Source organism: Mercenaria mercenaria, chromosome 10 (assembly GCF_021730395.1).
Source record: "Mercenaria mercenaria strain notata chromosome 10, MADL_Memer_1, whole genome shotgun sequence".
NCBI classification, from domain to species: domain Eukaryota; kingdom Metazoa; phylum Mollusca; class Bivalvia; order Venerida; family Veneridae; genus Mercenaria; species Mercenaria mercenaria.
In genome coordinates, this window is record NC_069370.1 from 3,290,392 (window position 1) to 3,316,891 (window position 26,500).

Here is a 26,500-nt window from a genome sequence, read left to right on the forward strand (position 1 = left end):
GTGAACGTGCGGACGGACGAATGGCGATCAAAAAAGATCAATGTGATAAATACAGATATACTGCATACACAGACGTCATCAGCCGAGTTCCATCCGTCAACAGGTGTTTCGCCCCTTAACTCGGAACACCCTCTTGATGGTGGGGCAGGTAGGGCGATCAACCCCTACCCCGTCTGTGTTGGCTTCCAGCATGTATTGCTACGCTGTAGCAAAAGCCAACATGAGGCTCTCTCAGCAGCTTTGCTGAGGACATGGACTGATGTCTTCCTTGTTGCTCCTTTGATGCCCAATGCCCCAAGCATTCTCCACACTGAACTGGATGGGAAGCCGCGGCATCCTACTTCTACAGGGAAGACCCATGTTTTCCAACCGTTCCCTCTGCATGTGTTGGCTAGCTCTTCGTACTTTTCCCTCTTTAACTCATTCGACTCTTCAACTCTCTCTTCCCAAGGCACTGTTAACTCCACCATAATTACTGTCTTTGGATTTCTGGACCAAATAACGATGTCAGGTCTGAGAGTTGTGTGGGCGATTTCTTCAGGAAATTGTAACTTCTTTCCTAGATCTGCCCGCAGGTCCCAGAGTTCTGCAAGATACCTCTCTCTACTGTGGACACAGGTTTCTTCTCTCCTTCTCTAACAAAGTTGATTAAAGGGAATTCCTATAGTTTTTAATGCGCATCTTTCTGCGCAGCCGACACTTTCTATGGAAAGCTGAACTGAAGTCAACATTTGTTGAAACATGTTACAGACAATCTTAAATATGAGGAATCTTGAATGAAATAACATTTTTGATAAGTTATATCAGTAATCAGATGTTGATACTAGTTTATGTTGTATTGACAAGTATCATGCCTGACGGGTATCTTGCTATTTTTGTGGTTGTGTTTTCACATCGCATTTTAGTATAAAGACAGTGTTGTTCATATAATGTAAGATAATTGACTTAATACTGATAAGACAATATCACCTTTCAGATTATTTAGTATGCAATTATAGAAAGAATTAAGAATTTTTAAAACTTTTTTTAAACTTTTAGTAGACATACATGTAATCAATTTGGGCAGGTTCGCGCCATTTCCGTCCGAACAGGTGTTTGTATTCTAGCGGTCTTAACATAAAATTTAGCCTGGTGACCCATACATTTTTAGCCATTTTTATGCTCACAATACAATTATCTATACACAAGAAAAAAAGGAAAAAATTCTATGAAAGAGTTTTTTCAAAATTTAAAAAAATATTCTTAACTATGGGTATTTTTCATTGAAAAAAGTTCACAAAAGTAAATATGAAACAATATTTTTTATTCTTTTATACCCATCATTGTAAGGATAGAGTATTACAAATATGACTATGATATCAAGTAAGTATATGATAAAATCTGTAATAAGAAAAAAAACCGTATTGTGCTGCCTGGATGTATATTTTGGTTGGTATTTATAAACAAGAGGGCCATGATGGCCCTATATCGCTCACCTGTTATCATTGCACTTAAGGACAAGTCTTCAAGGTCAAAAGATCATAATAGAAATCAATCAAAAGAATTATGAGAAAATATAGTTGAAATTTTCTTTAAGTAACTTTAAAAACAAGATTTGAAAACTTTTTGTAGAGGTCCACTACGCAATGCTACATGTCAAATATCTAAGCTCTTCTGGTTTATTTTTAGAAGTTTGAAGATTTTTCTATGTACAATCAAGTAACCCCATGGGGCAGGGTCAATTTGACCCCAGGGGTCATGATTTGAATAAACTTTGTAAAAGTCTAATAGGCAATGCTACATGTCAAATATCTAAGATCTAGGCCTTCTGGTTTATTTTTAGAATTTTTTTAAAAGATTTTCCTATGTAAAATCAAGTGACCCCTAGGGCGGAGTCAATTTTGACCCCAGGGGACAAGGTTTGAACAAATTTTGTAGAGGTCCACCAGGCAATGCCACATGTCAAATATCTAGTCTCTAGGCCTTCTAGTTTATTTTTAGAAAATTTTTGAAGATTTTCCTATGTAAAATCAAGTGACCCCTCGGGCGGGGTCAATTTTGACCCAGGGTGTCATGATATGAACAAATTTTGTAGGGGTCCACTAGGTAATGCTACATGTGAAATATCTAAGCTCTAGGCCTTCTGGTTTATTTTTAGAAAACTTTTGAAGATTTTCCTATGTAAAGTCAAGTGACCCCTAGGGCGGGGTCAATTTTGACCCCCGGGTCATAATTTGAACAATTTTAGTAAAGGTCCACTAGGCAATGCTACATGTCAAATATCTAAGCTCTAGGACTTCTGGTTTTTGAGAAGATTTTTTAAATATTTTCCTATGTAAAATCAAGTGACCCCTGGGGCGGGGTCAATTTTGACCCCGGGGGCCATGATTTGAACAAATTTTGTAAAGGTCCACTAGGCAATGCTACATGTGAAATATCTAAGCTCTAGGCCTTCTGGTTTATTTTTAGAAATTTTTTGAAGATTTTCCTATGTAAAATCAAGTGACCCCTGGGGCGGGGTCAATTTTGACCCCGGGGTCATGATTTGAACAATTTTAGTAGAGGTCCACTAGGCAATGCTACATGTCAAATATCTAAGCTCTAAGGCTTCTGGTTTTTGAGAAGAAGATTTTTTAAGATTTTCTTATGTAAAATCAAGTGACCCCTGGGGCGGGGTCAATTTTGATCCCAGGGTCATGATTTGAACAAACTTGGTAGAGGTCCACTAGGCAATGCTTCACACCAAATATCTAAGCTCTAGGGCTTCTGGTTTTTGAGAAGAAGATTTTTAAAGTTTTTCCTTTCGGTTGCCATGGCAACCAGTGTTCTGCATGGAATTCAATTCTTTGAACAATTTTGAAAGGGGGCCATCCAAGGAACATCCCTGTGAAGTTTCATCAAAATTGGCCTGTTGGTTTAGGAGGAGATGTTGTTTAAAGGAAAGTGTGGACGGACGGACGGACGGACGGACGGACGGACAGACGGACGGACGGACGGACGGACGGACGGACGCCGGACGGTGAGCGATCACAATACCTCACCCTGAGCACTTTGTGCTCAGGTGAGCTAAAAAGCAGAAAATTATGAAAATGTTCAAAAATCGCTGGCAGTTTCAGCAACAGTGGGTGTGTTCAAAGCAATTTTTCACAAAAACAAGCCTGGTGACCTATTATTTTTATTTGTTCATTGTTTTCAGCACACATTTTCCTATCATATATATGAATTTTAAAAAATTCTATGAAAGGAAAAAAATTATCGGAATTCTCTTTAAATGGCTTTTTGGAATCAGAGGTTTAACTTTCCTTCTTTCCCTTTCAAGGACATGTGCCAATTCGCCGAGGACCTTGTCATGCCGCCATCTGTTCCGCCCCTGAGACAAAGCGGTAGGGCAGCCTGATAGAATATGGCGCAACGACCCTTTCTTCTCACAAAGTGGACAGGTTTGGTCTTCTGTCAGCTTCCACTGGTACAAATTTGTTGGCGTTTGGAGCATGTCATATACTGAACGTAGGAGAAAGCTTAGCTGGAGTGGTTCGTAAGTCCACAACTCGTTCCAAGTGAGTTTCCTCTCTGGTACTGTCCATTTTGTCCAGTTGCCTTGACTACCAAACTGAACTGCCTTTGCTGACCTTTCTTGCTCCTCAGACCGTCTAATCTCTGACTGTACCATAGATCTTCTCTCTTGAAGGTTAGCGTCCGCCCAACTTTGATGGCTTCTTGTACCTAGACCTTCTCTTCCTCTGTTCGTAGAGCCAACAATGTCTTGGTGTTTGAGACTACTTTCAGCCCTTTCAACTTCATGGCTTACTGACCACTTTCTACCAGTTCGGATGTCTATGCCTGCACCACTGATCTTGTTATCTTTGGAGTCTCGCAGTGTGAGCAATAGACGAGCTTTTGCGACCTTAAACTCTTCTACAAGGGAGTTAATTGGTAACCGGAGTTTGTTCGAGTGTCCGTATAAACCAATACTTGTGAAGGAAGGGGGTAGTCCCAACCATCTCCTCAGATGTTTGCTGATGGCTTGTTCCAATTTCTCAACAGTAGTAAGTGGTAACTCGTACACCATCAATGGCCAGACAAGTCTTGGCAGGAAACTGTGCTGGTATATCCACGCCTTGAACTTTCCTTGAAACTCACACTTGTCAATTCTACGTAAGCCATCATGAACCTGCTGGTGGAGTCTGTTTTTACTGTCTTTGTCTGTCATGGAGGAATCAAACCACTTCCCTAAGCACTTTATTGGATTATTGGCAAGTGCTGGGATTTCTTCATCCTGTATAAACAATTTAAACTTGTTCATCACTTTTCCCTTCTTTACGATCAGACATCTCGACTTTGCTGGCTTGAATTGCATTCTAGCCCATGTTATTGTCTTGTCAAGTGTTGGAGATGAATTTTGCTCTCTTCTTAGCTCTGTTTCTTCTCTTCTTTCTTATTCTTTCTGCTGCTGTCAGTGTCTTCAATCTTTCTCTAATCTCTCCACGTAGTTTTGACAAGCCTTCCCTCTCAGACACCTCTGACTGCACGAATCGTTTGCGTAAAGCTCGTAGTTCAGCTCTCAGCTTCTTGATTTCAACAACTCATCTATTCTGTCTGGGTCTGGACTTTGCAACGGATGTTGGTTTTTCTATTCCAAATCTTTCTTTACCAACAGCATAGGCAATTGAAGGTAAGGCTTGGAGTTTTCTTTCTACACTGCCTGAAAGTGCTGTTTGCAGGATAACATCTAAGTCGTTATCATAAGTCGCCCATCTACTGTCATTCATCTTAGGCCAAGCAATCTTTTGTCTTCTCTCTGTACTAGCAGGATGTTGTTGCTTCTGGCTCAGTTTTGTGTCTTCGCGGACAGGTTGACTAGCCCATGACTGGGGAAAGGAAAATGGACTTCCTGGGCTTTCTTGGCCTTGCAACTCTCTGTGCCTGTTTATAGGGCTAAAAATAGGGGAGTCTTCCAGTTGTGCAGACCCAAATATAGGCGAGCCTTCTAATGGGTTGTCTTCTTCTTCCTCAGTCAGTGCTGTTGTCAGGTCCTCAAGCGATGGACTCGAAAGGTCATCAAGCAATGATGATTCACCTCCCAAAGAACTGCCCTCAGTCAATGAAAGTACAGGTGCTGGGACACTGCTAGCACTGTGGTTGGAACCCCGACTAGTTGTCTCCCCCGTCTGACCAGGTTGCCCTGAGCGTTGCATCTGTCCTCCCCGAGACTGACAGCCACTCCGTGATTGATGGATCCTCATCCCTCGCTGGTTCTTGCATACCTTTCCGCAAGGACACACCACCGATGTGTCGTGTTCACTCTTTCTCATAGTCGATTGTTCGTACCGTGTCGTTACCGCTAAATCTGTCCGATTAGGCCTATCATCCTTCACCCCCTCTCGGAAGGCCTTGGGGTGTTGATCTTTCTGGTTTGTCGTAGCTTGTGTGTAGGTGTTCCCTCACGGGAACAGCATAGCGGGGTGCCGACCCGCTATACCCAGATTCTAGTCTTTCCTAGATGTCATCTGTCTCTCCAGCGTCACCATTCTTTCTTGGTTGTCATCCAGACTTTCCTGGCGGTCACTGGTTACCCAGAGATAAGCAATGTGATAAATACAGATATACTGCATACACAGACGTCATCAGCCGAGTTCCATCCGTCAACAGGTGTTTCGCCCCTTAACTCGGAACACCCTCTTGATGGTGGGGCAGGTAGGGCGATCAACCCCTACCCCGTCTGTGTTGGCTTCCAGCATGTATTGCTACGCTGTAGCCAAAGCCAACATGAGGCTCTCTCAGCAGCTTTGCTGAGGACATGGACTGATGTCTTCCTTGTTGCTCCTTTGATGCCCAATGCCCCAAGCATTCTCCACACTGAACTGGATGGGAAGCCGCGGCATCCTACTTCTACAGGGAAGACCCATGTTTTCCAACCGTTCCCTCTGCATGTGTTGGCTAGCTCTTCGTACTTTTCCCTCTTTAACTCATTCGACTCTTCAACTCTCTCACATTGTCACTACGTGATAGGTGAGCTAAAAGAGCCAATAATCAGTTTTCTACAATTGAACAGTGAAACTTCCTCCTACATAATTTCACAATTAGTTTGAAGTTTATTACTATGAACTGACTGATAATTATTTTTTACAGCAATAAGTACCACCATGCCTCTGACCTCTTCTCTTTTATTTGGTGGCCTGTCTTTTCTGCATACAGTGAACAAATACAGATAAAAAATTCTGATGATGATACAGAAGGATCAAGCCAGCTCTCAGTTCCAATAATGATATCTAGGCAGACAGAGTCTAGAAGTGCATCCAGTACTGGTTTTTGTTTTTGATGGACTGGAAATTCAGACAAATTACCTTTAATAGATGATTTACATTCTTAGTTCTTTTCGTTTTCCGATTAATTTAGCTAATTTGAGAAGATGATGCAAAAGGTTTTTCCATGACTGTCGCAATTTCTGTCACCAAGAACAGCGAATGAGTTATTAGATACTTGAGTTGAAGATTGAAGTTGAAAAAATTGGTAGACTACATTCCAGACAATGCAAAGACCAATTACAACTATATTTATTTGGGATTTACGGAGCACCAACACAGTATAGGTTATATGGCGCCAAACAGGACTACAAATTTTGGTTCCACATCTCATTTACATCGAATTACAACTATCCATCATGTTATATACTAGTAAACGGATTCCGACATGTCACCTTGACAATCATTATGATACCATGTTTTACATGAGTCACACTCAAGGGTAACATTTTACCACATGATCCTCAAGGTCTCCTGGTGCTTTGGATCCGGGGTTTTATTATACCTGATCTCCTAAAATGAGTTGGGTGGTAAGATGAACAATTTTATTTGAAGAGGGAACCACTACCTTGTTACGATAAGGTTTAGGATGATGATACATTCAGTAGTAGACACAGACATTGTTGTTAATCCTGTATGACATAGGACACAGTACAGTATGTGCATGGACTGACCCTGGTATTGCAAGGGATTTTGGCAACAAACTGCACGTATAACATGCACAGCAGACCGACACACAGCCATTTCATTGAAAGCATTTGTTTTTCCGTGTTATCTCATTGTCGCATATTTCTTTCTACATTTCAAACTATAAACAGTCAAGTTTCTGGCTGGTAGAAATAATGCACGGGTGTACACATACACGCATGCAAGCACAAAAAGCTTTTCTGTATACAATGTACATGTATTTCTTTTAATTTCGCCATCGGTTTAGGGAATTCGGTCTAAAAAAGCTCAGAAAATCATAAATATTTCGTTCTAAGCACAATATTGCTGACCGTAGGTTTAGACAAATATACGGACCACATTATCTAAACTATTACTGATTTAAAAAACCGGAAAATAACCCTCGTCAAATTTAGCTTGCATATTACAAGAGATTTTGGGGACTGGCAGTGATCTTTTTTAGAGATGTAGGAAAGGACGTATCAATTTTATACGGTCAAGGTAGCTCAACATAAATCACGGGCTATCAACCTATGGGCTCAGTTTGATTCGTCAGACAGAAAAGGCAATAACATATGCTTTAAATCAATTTCATGTGGACAGCTGTAATTTAAGTTATTTACGATTAACCGGTAGCGTGCAACAAGTCTATGATACGATAAGAGTATCATTCGATATTTGGGGCTTCCTTGGCCGGTTGGGTGAAGTTCCGACTCACTTGCTACCCCCACTTCCCCTACCTCCCCACCCAATCCCAACTGTTAATTGTGGGTCTGAAACCTCGTTTGGAGTATTGAACCCCTTCATATATGGAAGCCACCCAGTAACCGTGGTTCTGTCCAGGTGCCCGTTTATGTTTGAATAACATCTGGAAGATGAACTGGGTAGCTGTCAAATGAAAAACGACATCGTTTGTAAATAAAGTTTAATACTGCAACATTTTATTCGCGATGCAATTACACATATTGTAGTTATATATATATATATGTTAAATTTACGTTCTTAAGTGTGTATAGTTTCTCTTAAATTTACTCAAGTTCTGAATGGATTAAATAATTATCAAGTACAGCACAGTTCCCACAGTTGATAAACTATTAACCACCGACTATAAACGGCTACACTTTTCTATGTTGAAAAAATTATGGTAACTGATTGTGACAGTGGCTGACAAAACGGAACCATTCCATATCTCAAAATGATATGCATTTTTGATGACTTTATCTTCCCAAGATGCAACAGTCAAAATGTCTCCCAAATTACACTCATTTAAATAAGAAATCTGCAATTTCTTCACCCCTATCTCGTACACATCTAAACTAACACCATATTTACCAGCAAGAACGTTTTCACAGAAACTGTCACAACAAAATCGGACGTATACTGTATAATTCATATGCTTGTTTTCGTCTGTATCACTGAAACACACCCGATGTTCCGAACTAAATACATTTGCTTTCGGTTTCGTGGGTAGTTTGAATTCACGTTTTGATCCTTCTGTGGGAAAGTTAAAATGTTCCTTCCACCATAAAGGAAATGGTTTGGGTTTTCTCGTTTCTGGGTCCATATTTACTTCAATTCCAGAACATTTAGCGTACTGCCTTTCCACTTCCGGATGTCGCAAAATACTTTCAGTAAACCGCGAGGCGTTCTTAACGTACTTGACAGTGTTATCGATGATTAACGGAACTTTTGGAGAATCAGATGTATAAAGTGCTTCATCAATCTCTAATTCATAATTCAGTATGTACATGACCTTGTCATGAGCCGGACCTTGAGGCTCGTCTTGAAAGGGCCAAAAATCACTAATTTCACATGAGTCGAACAGTTTCATCAACGACCAAGGAAGAATCTTTTCTCCTGTAATGTACAGATACCAATTAATAAATATCGATTATACTAATGGTCAATGAACAGCTGCATTTTATGAAATGTCTGACTTGGTAAACTAGCCGAAAAGTCAATATATGTCTCATGATGTATGACAGCACACACTGACGAAAGGAGCTTTTTGGAAAGTCATAACAGAAATAACAAGAGCTGTCGGAGGACAGCAACGCTCGACTATTCAACAGCCTTGTCGATTGAATGAATACGAGTCGAAAAAGGGACATAATTTAGTAAAAAAGCAAAATAGGGTTATGGAACCTGCATAGTGCTTATCAGCTCAGGACAGTGGACAAGTGTGTGAAGTTTCAATCCATTCCCATTAGTGGGTACTAAGATACCAGCTTACATAATAGGAATTTAACCAAAAACTCCTAAGTCGAAAAAGGGGCATAATTTTGTAAAATGCGAAGTTGAGTTATTGACCCTTTGCATTGCATGTCATATCATGACAGTGAACAAGTGTGTGCAATTTCAATCCTTTCCTATTAGTGGATACTGAGATACCAGCTTACATACCAAAACTTAACCAAAAATTTCTATGTTGAAAAAGGGGCATAATTTTGAAAAAAAAAGCAAAATAAAGTCATGGGACCTGCTTTGTGCATGTCAGATCATGACAGTGAACAAGTATGTGAAGCTTCAATCCATTCCAATTAGTGAGTACTGAGATACCAGCTTGCATACAAAACCTTAACCAAAAAATTCTAAGTCGAAAAAGGGGCATAATTTTGTAAAAAAGCAAAATACAGTTATGGAACCTGTGCAATGTAAGTCAGTTTGTCACAGTAAATAAGTTTGTGAAGTTTCAATCCATTCCCAAAAGTGGTTACTGAGATACCAGCTTACATACAAAACCTTAACCAAAAATTTCTAAGTCGAAAAAGGGGCATAATTTTGTAAAAAAAGCATAATAGAGTTATGGAACCTGTGCAATGTAGGTCAGTTTATCACAGTGAATAAGTGTGTGAAGTTTCAATCCATTCCCACAAGTGGTTGCTGAGATACCAGCTTACATACAAAAACTTAACCAAATCGGGACGCGGACGCCGACGCGGACGCCGACGCATGGGCGAGTCCAATAGCTCTACTATTCTATGAATAGTCGAGCTAATAAATCAATATCAATATATCGGTCAGGAATTCTGAACTGCGCCCTTTTACCCGAGCCTGTTGATCAGGTCATATAGATTTGAAATCGTTGTCCAATGCTTGGCAGATCTGTTATCAACGTTACATTTTGGATGATTCAACGCATATGGAACTTAATTAGTAACAATCATATCTACCTGAGCAATCGAGTGCTTCATATGGCAATGTCGGTATGATAATTCTAGCGAGATTTGGGTGAAAAAACTCTCTAGTGTATCCAAGTTGTTTCTTCAAAATTCCAACAGGCCGTCTGAAAAAATGATCAAATCATTAGAGCACGTTGTAGAATGAAACTTTTCTGCTCTGCTATTTGTTTCATTCATGGTAAACCATCTGTAAAAGAGTGAACTTAAAGTATCTTTGCCACTGGAAACGAACTTGAATTACATTAAAATTAACTATTGAAAAGCTTCAAGGATGTTATTCTTACTGCACGCTTTAGGCATTATGCTTCACTGCAATATTTTCTGACCCCCCCCCCCCCCCCCCCCCCGCCCCCACTCCCCCCACCTCTTAAAAAAAATAATAAAACAATAACAAAAAAAATGAATCGTAGAACCGTGAAGCATTTCTGCCCTGTGATTTGTTTCATTCTGTATAGTAAGGTAACTGATGTTGTGATGACTATGTTTTACTCTTGTAAAGGCGGAGCGTATGTTCTAGACGATTTGAGAAAAATACACTGTGTCTGGAATCTATTCGCCCTCCACCTTTGATTAATGTGGAGAAGTTGGCATTTCTTGCGGAGAACTAGTTCGTACTGGTGTAGACATACAAGCAAACTTATTTAGAACGTAATAAATACAACATGAAAATATTTTCGATACAAGTTTGATATAGACTGTTTTGTGACTTGTTATGGTCAAAAACTGTGTCATTGTCCCACCTTGCCCCGTATCAGCCTTTGTCATTTGAAAATTCATAACGCGCATACTGTATCAGATTTGTTATCGAATCGTCATGTTACTAGTAAAACTAAAACAATCATGTGTCCCGTCATGCCCTTGTATAACATCAACTTCAAACACAAAGTCAAATTTTTGATTTCAACTTGAACCATATGATATGAATCTAACTGTAAATGTTTGATATACAGGTATTCGAACAGATATTAAAACATATAAAATAATCTAGATAAAACATGAATTGACATAAAATAGTCATTCCAAAAGCTATTAAGTACATGTGCATACAAATGTATAAATATGTTCGGTTATTATGTAAAACAATAAATCGAACTCACTTTACAAAGGACTTCTTTTGTATTGTATTCTTTTGAACATCCATGACTTCTGATTCGGGTGATGTACAGTGAACTTTGCCCACTATACGTCTACAGTCGACTTCATAAATTCAAGTCTAAATTGTTCAGTGGTCGTCGGCCGCGGTGAAACGACTTTTGCGTGCATTTATATACTTTACAGCTATTTCACGCCTACCCGGTTTGCTTTTTGATATCAGTCAAAATGCAAATGTGACAATGAAAGTGCTTTTATGACGAAACAGTCCTGTTCACCGCTAAATCAGCTTGTTGGTAAACATCACCACGACCTCAAATCAAGAATAAACACACTTTAAGTTCTCTGTAAAGTTACATCAAATCTACATCGCCTACCATTCCCCTATTTTTGATATTCAATACAATGCTTGTAAAAATACAAAAAAAAATTATGACACTCACCTTTGTTGACATTCTTTTATCGCGACATGTATAGTGGACGCAACTTGACCCCGATGGTTGACCTTTGCATTATAATACATAATAAGGCACAGCCTATTATTGAAAAGGAGTGTACGAGCTGCACGAGAAAAAGGAAATATCAATTTGTGTAAATATAAATTAGTGTATTGGAAAGTTTTAACTGATCAAATGTAAGTATATATACTTTGATACTGCACTGTATACAAACTCATTCCATATAAATATACACGGCTACCCTAAGCACCCTTGATTTCTACAATGAAATAATCGATATGAATAGTCAGCCTAAGGTCAACCATCGCGGTCAAGTTGCGACTACTATACTAGCTCGGAAGTTGCGACAGAGCAATTTACCGTATACCTTTGAAAGAGGTAGCTCTGTTGTTTACGAGGCGTGTGAGAGGTAATGAAGAGTGCAACACCCCTCATGCACCCTTAGTACCGGCTACTGTACTCACCTACAGTTTGGGTGAAATTTTTCAACATGTTCATTTCCACCAAGTTTGGCATAGAATATATATTCTTTTTTGGTATGTAACCGTCCAACTGCTATACAACTATTGTGAAATACTGTTGGTGAGAACTATTTATTGATGTTGTTATAACTCGTGGTTCAACCGTTTTGCTACTTTTAATATCATTAATTGCATATGCATATACATTTTTTTGTATATTATTGTACATGTTATAAAAAAGAAGCAATAAAATATGTTTAAACTAAATAGAATATATCTGACACCGAAACAAATGATAAAGTGGATGAAAATAGAAGTTAAACCCGCAACCAAAAAGGATTTCTCTCTATCTGTTCTGTGGGCTTTATCTCACTCTGTCCCTCTGGTCAGATCGCTCTGTGTCTGTACTAGTAGAGGGTGAATTTCGCACCCTGTTTGGCTGCGTTTGCGCTATGTAAAGCGCCTTTGAACGTGTTTATCATGAAAAGGGCGCTATAGACCTATAAATCTGGTATAATAATAATAATTATTATTATTATTATTTCAAAAGCGTTGCAACGGTTTACTACCTTCTGCACAATATTTTTGGTTACTGATAAAAATATCTTACTAAAATCTTATGTCAATAAGTTTTTACCACTAGTCACTTTCAGAGTACTCACTTTTTATGGGTTTTTGAGGGAAATTATTTTTCGCCTAGTCCCTTTAAGTGGAATTCTATTATACAGACATTGAATGTCAAGGCCGTTTTAATGTGGAGAGTTGTGGGTGATTTATGGTCAAGTACGACTTGAGCTGTAGTCGAAAATTGTAAAAGAAGTAGAACGAAACATGACAATGTGTGTAAATGAAGTTTAATAGTGCAGTATTTATGCACGAATACAATCCAAATATTATAATTAGTATAATTTGCATTTCTAAATACCTGAAGATTTATATATCAACATGTAAGTCACTTATAGAAGTAGGTGATGTTTATAATAAATTTATACTGAATACTTGATAAATACAGCATGCACAATATCTCGAACTTAATGTCTCTAAAATTCTATGACGGACCAATTCAAAATGATTTGAATTAACAGAAATTCTTTAGCATTTAACGTATATAATTCTTTTCGCTTAAACGTAGTGAATTAGAAAATAATTGTTTCCCCACGTATTGTTCCTGACGGACCACTGCGGGGCGCTATTTCGCGCTCTGTTGAGCATGATTTTCTCACATTGCGGAGTGGTTAGTTCACTGCAGCGCTTGGTCACTCGACTGTCAACATGTCCGTAGAAAATTTTTAATATTAAGTTTTAATACTTTAAATGTGCGTGTTCCACTTTGTATATAAATATTATACACTGAACGGATTTCGAGGCGCGATAATTGTATGTCGATTAGCTATATAGAAAATCACTTGGATTTTTAAAATCGGTTCAGTGTATACGAGAAGTGAATGTAATTTCATGGTATTATTTTCATTGGGTACATAAAATAACCTGTTGATTATAGTTAACTTAATATTATGAGTGAAATGAAAAATATTCGTCAATTTATTTTCGAATATTATGCATAATGATGTACTTATATTTATGATGATTATATACGAATGTTTTGTACATGTTCAGTTGACAACCAAGTCGCTTACAACAAATTAAACAATTATTCATTGAAATGTTGTTCGTATTATATTATGATACTTAACATTATGGTAACGTTATATTTTGTTTGTTTGTTTGTTTTGGGTTTAACGCCGTTTTTCAACAGTATTTCAGTCATGTAACGGCGGGCAGTTAACCTAATCAGTGTTCCTGGATTCTGTACCAGTACAAACCTGTTCTCCGCAAGTAACTGCCAACTTCCCCACATGAATTATCAGAGGTGGAGGACTAATGATTTCAGACATAATGTCGTTTATCAAATAGTCACGGAGAACATACGCCTCGCCCGAGGATCGAACTCACGACCCCGCGATCCGTAGACCAACGCTCTTACCTACTGAGCTAAGCGGGCGGGCGGTAACGTTATATTGTGATAGTTCATGTCCGTTGGGTACGATTTGAGGGGAATCTCGTTGTGTTTAAAATTGCAACATACGCTTTCGAAGCCAGTAGTTTTAATAACAATAGTTCAAATTATCGAGTGTATACTCAAAGTATTTCAAAAAGCCTTTTGCAAGTCTGAAGGCTTTATCATGGCAACTGTAAAAGCATATATAGTTTAGTTGATGAAAAGTTATCACTGCTTATAAACGGCTGCACTGTCTTTCGTTGCGAAAGTTATGGTAACTGATTGTGACAGTGGCTGATAAAGCAGAACCGTTCCATATCTCAAAATGATATGTATCTTTGGTGACGTTATCTTCCCATGATTCTACAGTCAAAATATCTCCTAAATTACATTCTTTCAAATATGAAACCTGTAATTTCTTCACCCCTGTCTCGTACACATCTAAACTAACACCGTATTTTCCAGCAATAACGTTTTCACAAAAACTGTCACAACAAAATCGGACATATACTGTATAATTCATATGCTTGTTTTCGTCTGTATCACTGAAATACACCCGATGTTCCGAACTAAATACATTTGCTTCCGGCTTCGGAGGAATTTTAAATTCACGCTTTGGTCCTTCTGTGGGAAAGTTAAAATGTTCTTTCCACCACGAAGGAAATGGTTTGGGTTTTCTCGTTTCTGGGTCCATATTAACTTCAACTGCAGAACATCTAGCGTACTGTCTTTCCACTGCCGGATGTCGTAATTTTTTTTCAGTAAACCGGGAGGCCCTTTTAACGTACTTGACAGTGTTATCGATGATTAACGGAAATTTTGGGGAATCAGATGTATGAAGTGCTTCATCGATCTCTAATTCATAATTCAGAATGTACAGGACCTTATCATGAGCCGGACCTTGAGGTTCCTCTTGAATGGGCCAAAAATCCCTGATTTCACACGAGTCGAACAGTTTCATCAAAGACCAAGGAAGGATCTTTTCTCCTGTAATATAAAGATACCAGTTAATAAATATCAGTTTAATTAGGTCTTATACAAAATGTCTGACACTTAATAAGGTCACATCTTTTTTATATACCTGAGCAATCGAGTGCTTCATATGGCAGTGTCGGTATGATAATTCTAGCGAGGTTTGGGTGTGGAAACTCTCTTGTATATCCAAGCTGTTTCTTCAAAATTCCAACAGGCCGTCTGAAATAAAGATCAAATAATTTAGAGCACGATGTAGAACGAAGCTTTTATGCTCAGCTATTTTTGTCATTCATGGTAAGTATATCTGTGAACTTGAAGTATTTGCTTAATTTCAAGTATATCATTCTTACTGCACGTTTTAATCGTAGGACTGTAAAAGCATTATTGTCCTGTCGTTTGTTTCATTCTATACAGTAAGACTGCTATATGCTTTTTTAATTCGCTCTTATAAATGTATATCCTTCCCTCCTAGACTGGAGGAAATCAACATAATTATACTTAGTGATACAAATGAAATTAAATTAGAGACAACAAGAGTGCCGGAATGTCACAATATACGCCCGTCACAGCAAATTTCTTTACTCTAGCACCTGTATTTGCAAATGGAATTTTAATTTTGTGGTTGTGTAGTAATCATTGTAAGTCATTTGTTTTTCTAAGTCCACAAAAAAACTCCTTACCAGGTAGAGATACCTTAAAATACACCTAAAATTTGAAAGTAACATCCATGTTGTACCACAGAAAAGTGGTCTTTGTTCTTTTTATTCAATTATTAAAAAGTTACAATATAAGTTATTTATAGTAACAACTAAGGGAAGATAATCTTAAAAAAAAAAAAAAAAAAAAAAAAAAAAATCCAAAAAAAAATTGTAAGTCCAGACAAAAATCTTTACCAGGTAGAGATTGGTCAAAATACACCTCATAATTGGATGTAGCATGCATGTTGTACCACAGAAAAATGGTCTCGATTTTTCCCTACGACTAGTAATGAAAAAGTTACAATATAAGCTATTTATAGTAACAACAAAGGGAAGTAATTCTAAAGAAGGGAACTGCGCATGCCACTTTGTCTCATGATGGTGTATAATTGTGCCAAGTTACATCAAAATCCCTCCATGCATGAAGAAGAAATGCTTAGGACAAAGCCATTCTTGTATCTGACCTTTGGCCTCTAAGTGTGACCTTGACCTTTGACCTAGGGACCTGGTTCTTGCGCATGAAACTCCGCCTCGTAGTGGTGAACATTTGTGCAATGTTATATCAAAATCCCTCTATGCACGAAGAAGAAATGCTCCGGACAAGGTTTTTATTCTTGTATCCTTTGACCTCTAAGTGTGACCTTGACCTTAGACCTAGGGACCTGGTTCCTGTGCATGACACTCCGCCTCGTGGTGGTGAACATTTGTGCCAAGTTATATCAAAATCCCTCCATGCATGAAGAAGATATGCTCCGGACAAAGTTTTCTTTCTTGTATCCTTTGACCTCTAAGTGTGACCTTGACCTTAGACTTAGGGACCTGGTTCTTGCGCATGACACTCCGTCTCATGATGATCCGTCTCATGATGATGAACAATTGTGCCAACTTTCATCAAAATCCCTCCATGCATGAAGAAGATATGCTCCGGACAAAGTCATTCTTGAATTTGACCTTTGACCTCTAAGTTTGACCTTAGACGTAGGGACCTGGCTTTTGCGCATGACACTCCGTCTCATGATGGTGAACAACTGTGCCAAGTTTCATCAAAATCCCTTCATGCATGTAGAAGATATGCTCCGGACAAAGTCTGTGGACGCCGCCCGCCCGCCCGCCATCCCGCCCGCCCGCCAGGGGCGTTCCCATAATACGTCCCGTTTTTCAAACGGGCGTATAAAAAGTGAACATCTTAATTCTGCTAAAATAGCAATGACAACTGATAATCTTATTTCATATACTGAGCTTCACAGAAACAGGGAAGTTCTTATTTAAAATTATGCTATAACAGGCAGAACTGGGAATGAGGCTGGTTTATTCTCAGTATACAGTATTAGTGATTTTTATACGCCCTTTTGAAATACGGGACGTTTTATGGGAACGCCCCTGGCGGGCTGGAGGGTGGCGTCCACAGACTTTGTCCAGAGCATATCTTCTTCATGCATGGAGGGATTTTGATGAAACTTGGCAAAGTTATTCATCATCATGAGACGAAGTGTCATGCGCAAGAACCAGGTCCCTAGGTCTAAGGTCAAGGTCACACTTAGAGGTCAAAGGTCAGATACAAGAATGACTTTGTCCGAAGCATTTCTTCTTCATGCACGAAGGGATTTTGATGTAACTTGGCACAATTGTACACCATCATGAGACGAAGTGCCATGCGCAGGTCCCTTCTTTAGAATTACTTCCCTTTGTTGTTACTATAAATAGCTTATATTGTAACGTTTTCATTACTAGTCGTAGGGAAAAATCGAGACCACTTTTCTGTGGTACAACATGCATGTTACATCCAATTTTGTGGGGTATTTTGACCAATCTCTACCTGGTAAGGATTTTTATGTGGACTTTAATTTTTTTTTTTTTTTTTTTTTGATTAACTTCCCTTAGTTGTTACTATAAATAACTTATATTGTAACTTTTTTATAACAGACCGTAGGGAAAAACTAAGACCACTTTTCTGTGGTACAATATAGATGTTACTTTCAAATTTTAGGTGTATTTTAAGGTATCTCTACCTGGTAAGGAGTTTTTATGTGGATTTAGAAAAACAAAAGAATTACAATAATTACTAAACAACCACAAAATTAAAATTCCATTTGCAAATACAGGTGCTAGTGTAAAGAACTTTGCTGTGACGGGCGTATATTGTGACATTCTGGCACTCTTGTTTTTTTTGTAGAGGAAACAGTTTTTACTGCCGATGATATAAAAAAATTATAAGGTAGCTCTCATGCCATTTTTTTTTCAACCAACGGAAACGGATTGAGCCCGGCTTGGCAATGAAAATGCATGGGCAAGCCGAGAATTACGCTCTTTTTTTTAAATACCTACCCTCGCTTATTTTGTCGTTTTCATTGCTGGGCAGGATTCAATCCACTTCCGTTGGTTGAAAAAAAAATGTTGTGATAACTATCTTGACATTTTTTATATTGTCATAGGACGCGAAACGCGTTTTATTTCTTTTGGCCTTGTAATTGTTGTCACATTGTATTTGAATCTATTGAATAAAATATGAAATCTAAATATCAGATGCACTACCTGTTATTCATTCTTGATACTTTATGGTTAACAGAATGTAACAAAAGTATAACTAACCTGCAAAATATTTAAATATCTCTATAGATATTTATTATCATATATATCATGACGTATATCAGTATCCAATATCATCGCCGCGCAAATTCTGGATATTTTAAAGAAGCATTTAAATCGAAAGTCGTGGGTCAATGAGATGACTTGTATATGTAAATAACATCGAATCTAAGCGGCTAGTCAAAACGGTGGCTGTATGTCCAGCCGCAGGGTACCTGTGGACCAGAGGTTATGAACGGTAGCATGCGTTTCCAATACCGCGTATGAACATGCATGCTCAGTCAAACCGAGCCAGCGACATCTTCATTAACTTCATAATCAAACAAAGTCAAGTATTTGATTTTAGCTTGACCAATATGAACCTGACTGTAAATGTTTGATAGTTATACAGGTAAATAACCTAGATAAAACATGCACTGAGATAATAGTCATGACTTAAAATTACTATGCACATGTGGATAAAAATGTATTATATAGGCTCGGTTATCATGTAAAAATAAATTGAACTCACTTTACAAAAGATTTCTTCTCTTTCGTATTCTTTTCAACATCCATGATTTCTTTTCGGGAGATGTACACTGGACTTTACACGTTTAAAATGCGTCTACAGTTAACTTCGTAGATTCAATTCTAGTGTTAAGTGGTCCGCGACCGCGTCCGTTTTCGCATTCCCCAGTGAAAATCGAAGACTTTTGCGTGCGTATACATTCGTCTCCATAGCTGATTTGTAAAGTGGATAAGAAATTTCACAGACAAAACAGTATCCATTTTTCCTGAAATAATTTCCATTTTTAGTGGCACGTTATAGTGGCACGTATACGTGATATGTGGGAGAACATCATACAGGACCAAACACTAACCTTTCAAAAACTTACTCATTTTACAACAGCGTGGACTGCATTAAAATATTTTGATATATCTCTAATAGAGATGTTTATAACACAAAACTATTGTTACAACAGGCTGCCGTTAATATCAAGGCATTGACTGGTTGAGACAGCTAGCCGATTCAAGTTGTTGTTCTATATTTGGTGCCGTTTTCTGCTACTGTCTTTTCAGACATTGGACATTGAGAATATTTGTGTAAGAATTGAGCACATTTGTATGTTGTTTTATTTAATACCTTTTTGGCCATTAGTTTAAATGCTTAGACTATCGGAGACTTCTTATTTGCACCATGATTTCGTGTTTTTTTTTATCTAGATTACGTTATGTACTTCCAAAAAATCATTGATCGTGGTGTTTTCCTTCAATGATAATATTGTTAAAAGTTTATAAAAACATTTGGTACATATCCTACCCGATTCAAATGTGTTTCCCCACATTAGAACCAAGAGTGTTTTTTTTTTTTTTTTTTTGTAAAACAGAACCTTCTTTCGCGTCTGAAATATGGGCTTCCATTGTCAACAAAATTCAGTGTGTGTGTGTGTGTGTGTGTGTGTGTCCGTGCGTGCGTGCGTTCATGCCTACGTGCGGTTTTTGCATGCGTGTTTCAATGCCGATCTTTCTTTTCCAACACAATAGCGAGCGTATTATGATCGTTTCCGAAACCCTTTAATTAAGAAGTACATGTATTTTAATTATTACGCATCCGAACCCCTGCCCATATTTAATCAAAATATAGGGTCACATTTATTATTTCTTAAATCAAAGTACGGGGTGACTTTTTACAACCACCACACAGCAGTTAAATACTGATGTTGTGATAGTTAATAAAATCTGCAAGATCCTTTGGAAGTATAGAATGCAACAAAGTAATAGATAGAGAACAGAAACACAAGGGCATCTGATTTATTTGAGGGGGCGTAAATATAGCAATATTAATACCCATGTCATTTGATCTGTAGTTTTTCAAGAATGAAGTTACATTGTTTCACTTTTATTTCCGCAGGCCCAAGATGTATGGTAACCCATTTTGAGACTTCTACAGAAGACCTTTGCCAGGCAATATGATACGTTATCGGAACCAGCCTGTTGGTGTCAATACACCTGGCAAATTTATGAAGGAAATCGCTGAAAAATGTGAATTAAAAGGGAACTACTTAAATCACAGCGGCAAGCGAACTTGTGCGACTAGTCTATATGAATCCGGAATCGATGAACAGGAAATTATGAGTCGGACAGGTCATAGGTCCACGACAGCAGTTAGAAAGTACAAAGTTTAACAGACTTCTAATAGTATTCGTAAAATGGTATCTAGCGTTCTTGATCCAAATAAAACTGAAAATGACGTCAGTGGGCCTAAATGCCCAAAACTGGACAAACAAGAGAACATTACCCAAAATAAATGCATTTGAAGACATTACATCGCGCTCGGGTGTGATTAATTTTAGTGGCTTTACATTTAACTTCTAATGTTCAGCGTAGAGATATCAGAAGTTCTATGACTCGAACTTAACAAGTTACTGGATTTAACATTTTAAAACAGATCCATATAAATTAGATTTACATTAATTATTACAGAAAAAAATTGATGTTTTATTCTTTTTGAAATTAAAGAACATTTTCATTTCAGCTTGTTGATATTTGACCAAAACTGCTTAAAAAAAATTTATCCCCGTGTATCAATGCTTTACATTGGGCACGTGAAAGAACCAAACGAACTGCTTTAGTTCATTTGTATCTCAAACTTTCTTCACTAAAATTTAACAACGCGAGTGAAATGTTGGGCGGACCGAAATGTTTACGCGTAGATTGAAATGAACGCGAGTGAAATGTTGGGCGGACCGAAATTTGTACGCGTAGACTGATAACTGGTAAGTAATCGTGTAGGTATCAGATACCCGAACTGTTAGTTACCGCACTCTACTGTGTTGAAAAATGGCTCCTCCTCTTCACCTAACCATTATGGAATGGAATGCCCTTGGTGTATACGATTTACTCGCACCAATTTTGTTAAGAAAAAACAACGAGCTGTGATACAAAAAGAAAAATAGCCTCCATCCTCCCAGCACCGGAAATTCGATTACACAGGCATTGAATGTAAAGTCCGTTTTAATGTGGAGAGTTGTAGGTAGACGACATGAGTTGTAGCCGAAAATTATAAAAGAAGTACATGTAGAATGAAACATGACGATGTGTGTAAAATGAAGTTTAATAGTGCAATATTTATGCATGAATACAATTCAAATATCATAATTAATATAATTTGCATTTCTAAATACCTGAACATGTTATATATATAAACATTAAGCCCCTTATAGAAGTAGGTGATGTTTGTAATAAATTTATGCTGAATATTTGATAAATACAACATGCACAATACATGTATCTTGAACTTAATAAACTCTAAAATTCTATGACGGACCAATTCAAAATGATTTGAATAAACAGAAATTCTTTAGCATTTAACGTATCTGGTTGGGTATACGGTTTCGAAGCCAGTAGTTTTAATTAAAATAGTTCAAATATACTCGAAGTATTTCAAATAGCCTTTTGCTAGTATGAGGGCTTTATCATGGCAACTGTAAAAGCAGTTTAGTTGATGAAAAGTTATTACTGCTTATAAACGGCTACTCTGTCCGTTGCGGAAGTTATAGTAACTGATTGTGACAGTGGCTGATAAATCAGAACCGTTCCATATCTCAAAATGATATGTATCTTTGGTGAACTCATCTTCCCATGATTCTACAGTCAAAATGTCTCCTAAATTACATTCTTTCAAATATGTAATCTGTAATTTCTTCACCCCTATCTCGTACACATCTAAACTAGCACCATATTTACCAGCAAGAACATTTTCATAGAAACTGTCACAACAAAATCGGACGTATACTGTATAATTCATATGCTTGTTTTCGTCTGTATCACTGAAATACACGCGATGTTCCGAACTAAATACTTTTGCCGGTTTTGGAGGAATTTTAAATTCACGCTTCGGTCCTTCTGTGGGAAAGTTAAAATGTTCTTTCCACCATAGAGGAAATGTTTTGGGTTTTCTTGTTTCTGGGTCCATATTAACATCTACTCCAGAACATCTAACGTACGGTCTTTCCACTTCCGGATGTCGTAAAATAGTTTCAGTAAACCGTGAGGCCCTTTTAACGTACTTGACAGTGTTATCAATGATTAACGGAAATTTTGGAGAATCAGATGTATAAAGTGCTTCATCGATCTCTAATTCATAATTCAACATATACAGGACCTTGTCATGAACCGGGCCTTTGGGCTCGTCTTGATTGGGCCAAAAATCGCTGGGTTCACACGAGTCGAACAGTTTCATCAACGACCATGGAAGGATCTTTTCTCCTGTAATGTATAAATACTGTTTAACTGATATCGGTCGAGATACTCTCGATCGGCGGGGCCTCTGTCATCGAACGTTCAGGGTCGATGACATGCCCCTCACGGATATTGGTTCAAACTTCACAGGGGTGTACAATTCTGCAGGAAAGGATGCCAAACTGCTTGCTTAGGGAACGTCGGTGTTTGTACCCAAGTGTCCGCCTATAATCGATTAAATGCCCGGAGGGACACCTAGCTAGGACTTTCCTCCCCCAACAAAAGCAAGAAATGTGTTGGTGTTACTCTAAAACCAACAAAAAATATTTAAGGAATCTATCGACACTGAAAATATGGTCAATCGAAGCTGAATTATACATTAAGCAAAAGTTCTAATTAGAACCATTCAAGTTTATTTCTTTTTTGCTTACATGCATCAAATAGATTTAAAAACTTCCTACTTAATTTTCGTGTAAAGGGGATCATTCATGTAAAATTTCATTTCAACAAAATGTGTTTAAGTATAAGTCTCTTTAATGTCAAATTCAAAATTTAATAAAAGTCAACATTTCGGCAGTTCACTGGAACAAGGCGCATACGCAGTTTTTGTTGTTGTTTTTTTTTTTTCATTTTTAAGGGTTAATAAAAGCTTTGAGATTTCTGAATAATTAATTGATAAACCTAACAGAATTCTGACAATTAGTAAAAACACGTTTAAAAAAATATACCGGCCTTAATAAGACAATACGCAGAATCGGTAAGATACGGCAGAAACAGGCATTTTACTGTAATTGCCTGTTTGACGTTGCGTGTCTTTCATTAGTGGTATTTTTTACTATAATTGAGCCGCGCCATGTGAAAACCATCCGCGCAGTCTGGTCAGGATCCATGCTGTTCGCTTTCAAAGCCTATTGCAATTAGAGAAACCATTAGCGAACAGCATGGATCCGTGCTGGTCGCAAAGGCACTATGTTGGTTTTCTCATGATGCGGCTCATGTGTTTTCATAGATACACCAAATAAAATCTTTTTCTTCTATTGAATCGTTCTACATTTCTAAATTACGAGTTTCCAGCTTTGATGGTGGAGGAAGACCTCAGGTGCACATTCGTGCATTATTTCATCACGAGCGGGCACATGGGTAGAACCACCGACGGCTGGTCGGCTTCTTCACATGAAGAATTCAACGTCCCGAGTGAGGCTCGAACCCACATCGATGAGGGGCAAGTGATTTGAAGTCAGCGGCCTTAACCACTTGGCCACGGAGGCCCCCTAGATAATACAAAGTTCAACTCTTATTCACATATGATGCAGAGCAGATCAAAGTTTGTTGTTTCGAAAGATATTTTTCGTATCTACCTGAACAATCGAGAGCCTCATATGGCAATGTCGGTATGATAATTCTAACGAGGTTTGGGTGTGGAAACTCTCTGGTGTATCCAAGCTGTTTCTTCAAAATTCCAACTGGCCGTCTGAAATAACGATAGAAATAACACTATAACCATTAAGAATATACGCTACAAAGAACATAACTTTTTGCCGTTATTTCATGGTACATACATTATACATGTGTAAATGTGTGTGTATCAGACTGAAAACAAATGAGCATCACATAAAAGTAAAACAGCAACATGTCACATACGTTACATGGAACTATTTCGGTAAAATTTTTAAAGGTGGATAATCAGATTTTGGCCCTGTAACGGATTTGTTCGAAACTTTAGCATCAGATCATTTACACACATTTATGTTCACTTAACACTTAATACAAATTAGATTTTCACTGGAGGTATTTATAAAATTTCATTTTCCTATCCTGGTTGCCCAACCAAGATAGAGTTATTTTATCATAAGTATAAATTTGATAAACATACTTTGCCTAAGGAAATGTATAAATATTAGACATATTGTAATATATTTGTAAAATATTTGCATTAAAAATTATGTATTTAGATGGAATTCATTAGAAACGCAAGTTTGAAAAATTATTATTACCTCCCTTTGCCTATTTTGGTTGCGCAACCAAGATAGATTGGAAATAAATGAATTCAGAAGCTACACACAGCTTTTAAACTTGCATTTTGGTTCAGATTGTTCAATAGTTGATATGTCTATCAAATGCAAATGTAAAACTAGACATTGTATCGAAATAAAAAGAAATACCCAGCTTTTTATATACTTTCATATTAAAGGGGAGTAATTACAAAATTTTATAAAAATAATAAAATATACATTTCAAATAGGAATCTAACTCTATGTAATCGGTCTTTTTGTTCCTTAAATAATTCTCTACCAGAATTTACAAAAAGTAAAAAATGTCTTTAAATGTTGTTTAGATGTGATTGACCACCTTTAAATAAAATTTTGGCACGTATCCGTTTGTAATCATGGTAAATCTGTGGCACGCATTGCCGTGTACAAGCTACTTTTGTGAACAGCACACACATTGTACTAGACATTTATATCGAATCGTCGCGTTACATGCCGCACGTCCCGTCACGTTCCGATCAAACAAAGCATACACCGCATAGCATAAAGGCCAAGGCGATCCGATTGCATCTTAACAAAGAATTCAGTATCTGAAGCTAACAATAAATTTGTAAATAGTATACAGGTATTTGGATACATATAAATTATTTTAGTACTGACATAGTTAATATACATTCAGCTAATATTTTTATTGGCATAAAGTAATTAGTGCCTGAAAAATTAATTTGCAACCTTGCATAATTATTTGTGGTACAATCTATACATAACGGACGAAAACATTAATTTATGGATATCTTTAATTTACTTTTTGCTATTGATTTCAATAAATCGAACTCACTTAACAAGAGATCTCTTTTGTTTAGTATCCTTTTCAACATACATGGTGAAATTTATACTGTAGACCAACGTATCATAACATCTTAACGCTTCGTGTTGACTATGTACTAGATTCGTCTACAGTTCAATGACAAATCGGTATTCCATTTGTGAGTTGCTTATCACAAAACTTATTTAGTCTCTTTTTGACCTATAATTGTGTCGGAGCGATGTTAAAACAAACAAAAACAAAAGAACAAAGCTTATTATATGACACATGTATATGATTCTAAATATAAAACAATCATAAATGAAAAGGGCGCATGTCTCCTAATACAGCTTTACTTCATTTGAACAAACAATTTTACCAAATTATATGAAATCCGTTTATAGGGTTAAAATATATGGAGCGGACATAAAATACAGCATTAATTATTATCTGTACAACCATAAATGTGAACCAACATGACTTTCTTACCCAGTTTACTCAACGCAAGATGTTTTAGTGCCCTCATTTTGCTGTCAGAAAAACACAACCCCCCCCCCCCCCCCCCCTCCCCCGCACTTTCAGCATGCTTTTCATTAGTAAGAGCATTACAAATTATCTTTTTTAATTGGGCCGGCCCGCATGCCCAAGAATGAACTATTTCCAGCCTTTTATGCCCGAAATCCAATCGTGCGAAACATCGGGTAGCATACACCGCATAGCATAAAGGCCAAGGCGATCCGATTGCATCTTAACAAAGAATTCAGTATCTGAAGCTAACAATAAATTTGTAAATAGTATACAGGTATTTGGATACATATAAATTATTTTAGTACTGACATAGTTAATATACATTCAGCTAATATTTTTATTGGCATAAAGTAATTAGTGCCTGAAAAATTAATTTGCAACCTTGCATAATTATTTGTGGTACAATCTATACATAACGGACGAAAACATTAATTTATGGATATCTTTAATTTACTTTTTGCTATTGATTTCAATAAATCGAACTCACTTAACAAGAGATCTCTTTTGTTTAGTATCCTTTTCAACATCCATGGTGAAATTTATACTGTAGACCAACGTAT

At 37.4% G+C, this 26,500-nt stretch overlaps 4 protein-coding genes across 5 annotated transcripts; all 4 read right to left on the reverse strand.

The window, feature by feature from the left end:
* Positions 1–164: 164 nt before the first annotated feature.
* Positions 165–4,336, reverse strand: LOC128546280 (uncharacterized). The gene is made up of 2 exons (XM_053516663.1): positions 3,278–4,336; positions 165–635 (listed from the first exon to the last, which is right to left on the reverse strand). Exons 1-2 carry the CDS (start codon positions 4,334–4,336, stop codon positions 165–167), a joined length of 1,530 nt encoding a protein of 509 aa, XP_053372638.1.
* A 3,414-nt stretch (positions 4,337–7,750) lies between these two features.
* LOC123560541 (uncharacterized) lies at positions 7,751–11,390 on the reverse strand. Its single transcript, XM_045352710.2, has 3 exons — positions 11,227–11,390; positions 10,121–10,233; positions 7,751–8,804 (listed from the first exon to the last, which is right to left on the reverse strand). The coding sequence occupies exons 1-3, from the start codon at positions 11,268–11,270 to the stop codon at positions 8,053–8,055; spliced, it is 909 nt and encodes a 302-aa protein (XP_045208645.2). The 5' UTR covers positions 11,271–11,390; the 3' UTR covers positions 7,751–8,052.
* A 1,587-nt stretch (positions 11,391–12,977) lies between these two features.
* LOC123559889 (uncharacterized) lies at positions 12,978–19,046 on the reverse strand. Its single transcript, XM_045352015.2, has 3 exons — positions 18,910–19,046; positions 15,221–15,333; positions 12,978–15,126 (listed from the first exon to the last, which is right to left on the reverse strand). The coding sequence occupies exons 1-3, from the start codon at positions 18,951–18,953 to the stop codon at positions 14,375–14,377; spliced, it is 909 nt and encodes a 302-aa protein (XP_045207950.2). The 5' UTR covers positions 18,954–19,046; the 3' UTR covers positions 12,978–14,374.
* A 2,143-nt stretch (positions 19,047–21,189) lies between these two features.
* Positions 21,190–26,500, reverse strand: LOC123560542 (uncharacterized). Of its 2 annotated transcripts, none has more exons than XM_045352711.2 (3): positions 26,428–26,500; positions 23,978–24,090; positions 21,190–22,646 (listed from the first exon to the last, which is right to left on the reverse strand). In XM_045352711.2, the coding sequence occupies exons 1-3, from the start codon at positions 26,469–26,471 to the stop codon at positions 21,901–21,903; spliced, it is 903 nt and encodes a 300-aa protein (XP_045208646.2). In that variant the 5' UTR covers positions 26,472–26,500; the 3' UTR covers positions 21,190–21,900. The 2 variants fall into 2 exon arrangements, with proteins under 2 accessions (XP_045208646.2, XP_053372680.1); XM_053516705.1 differs by lacking the exon at positions 26,428–26,500 and adding an exon at positions 25,446–25,578.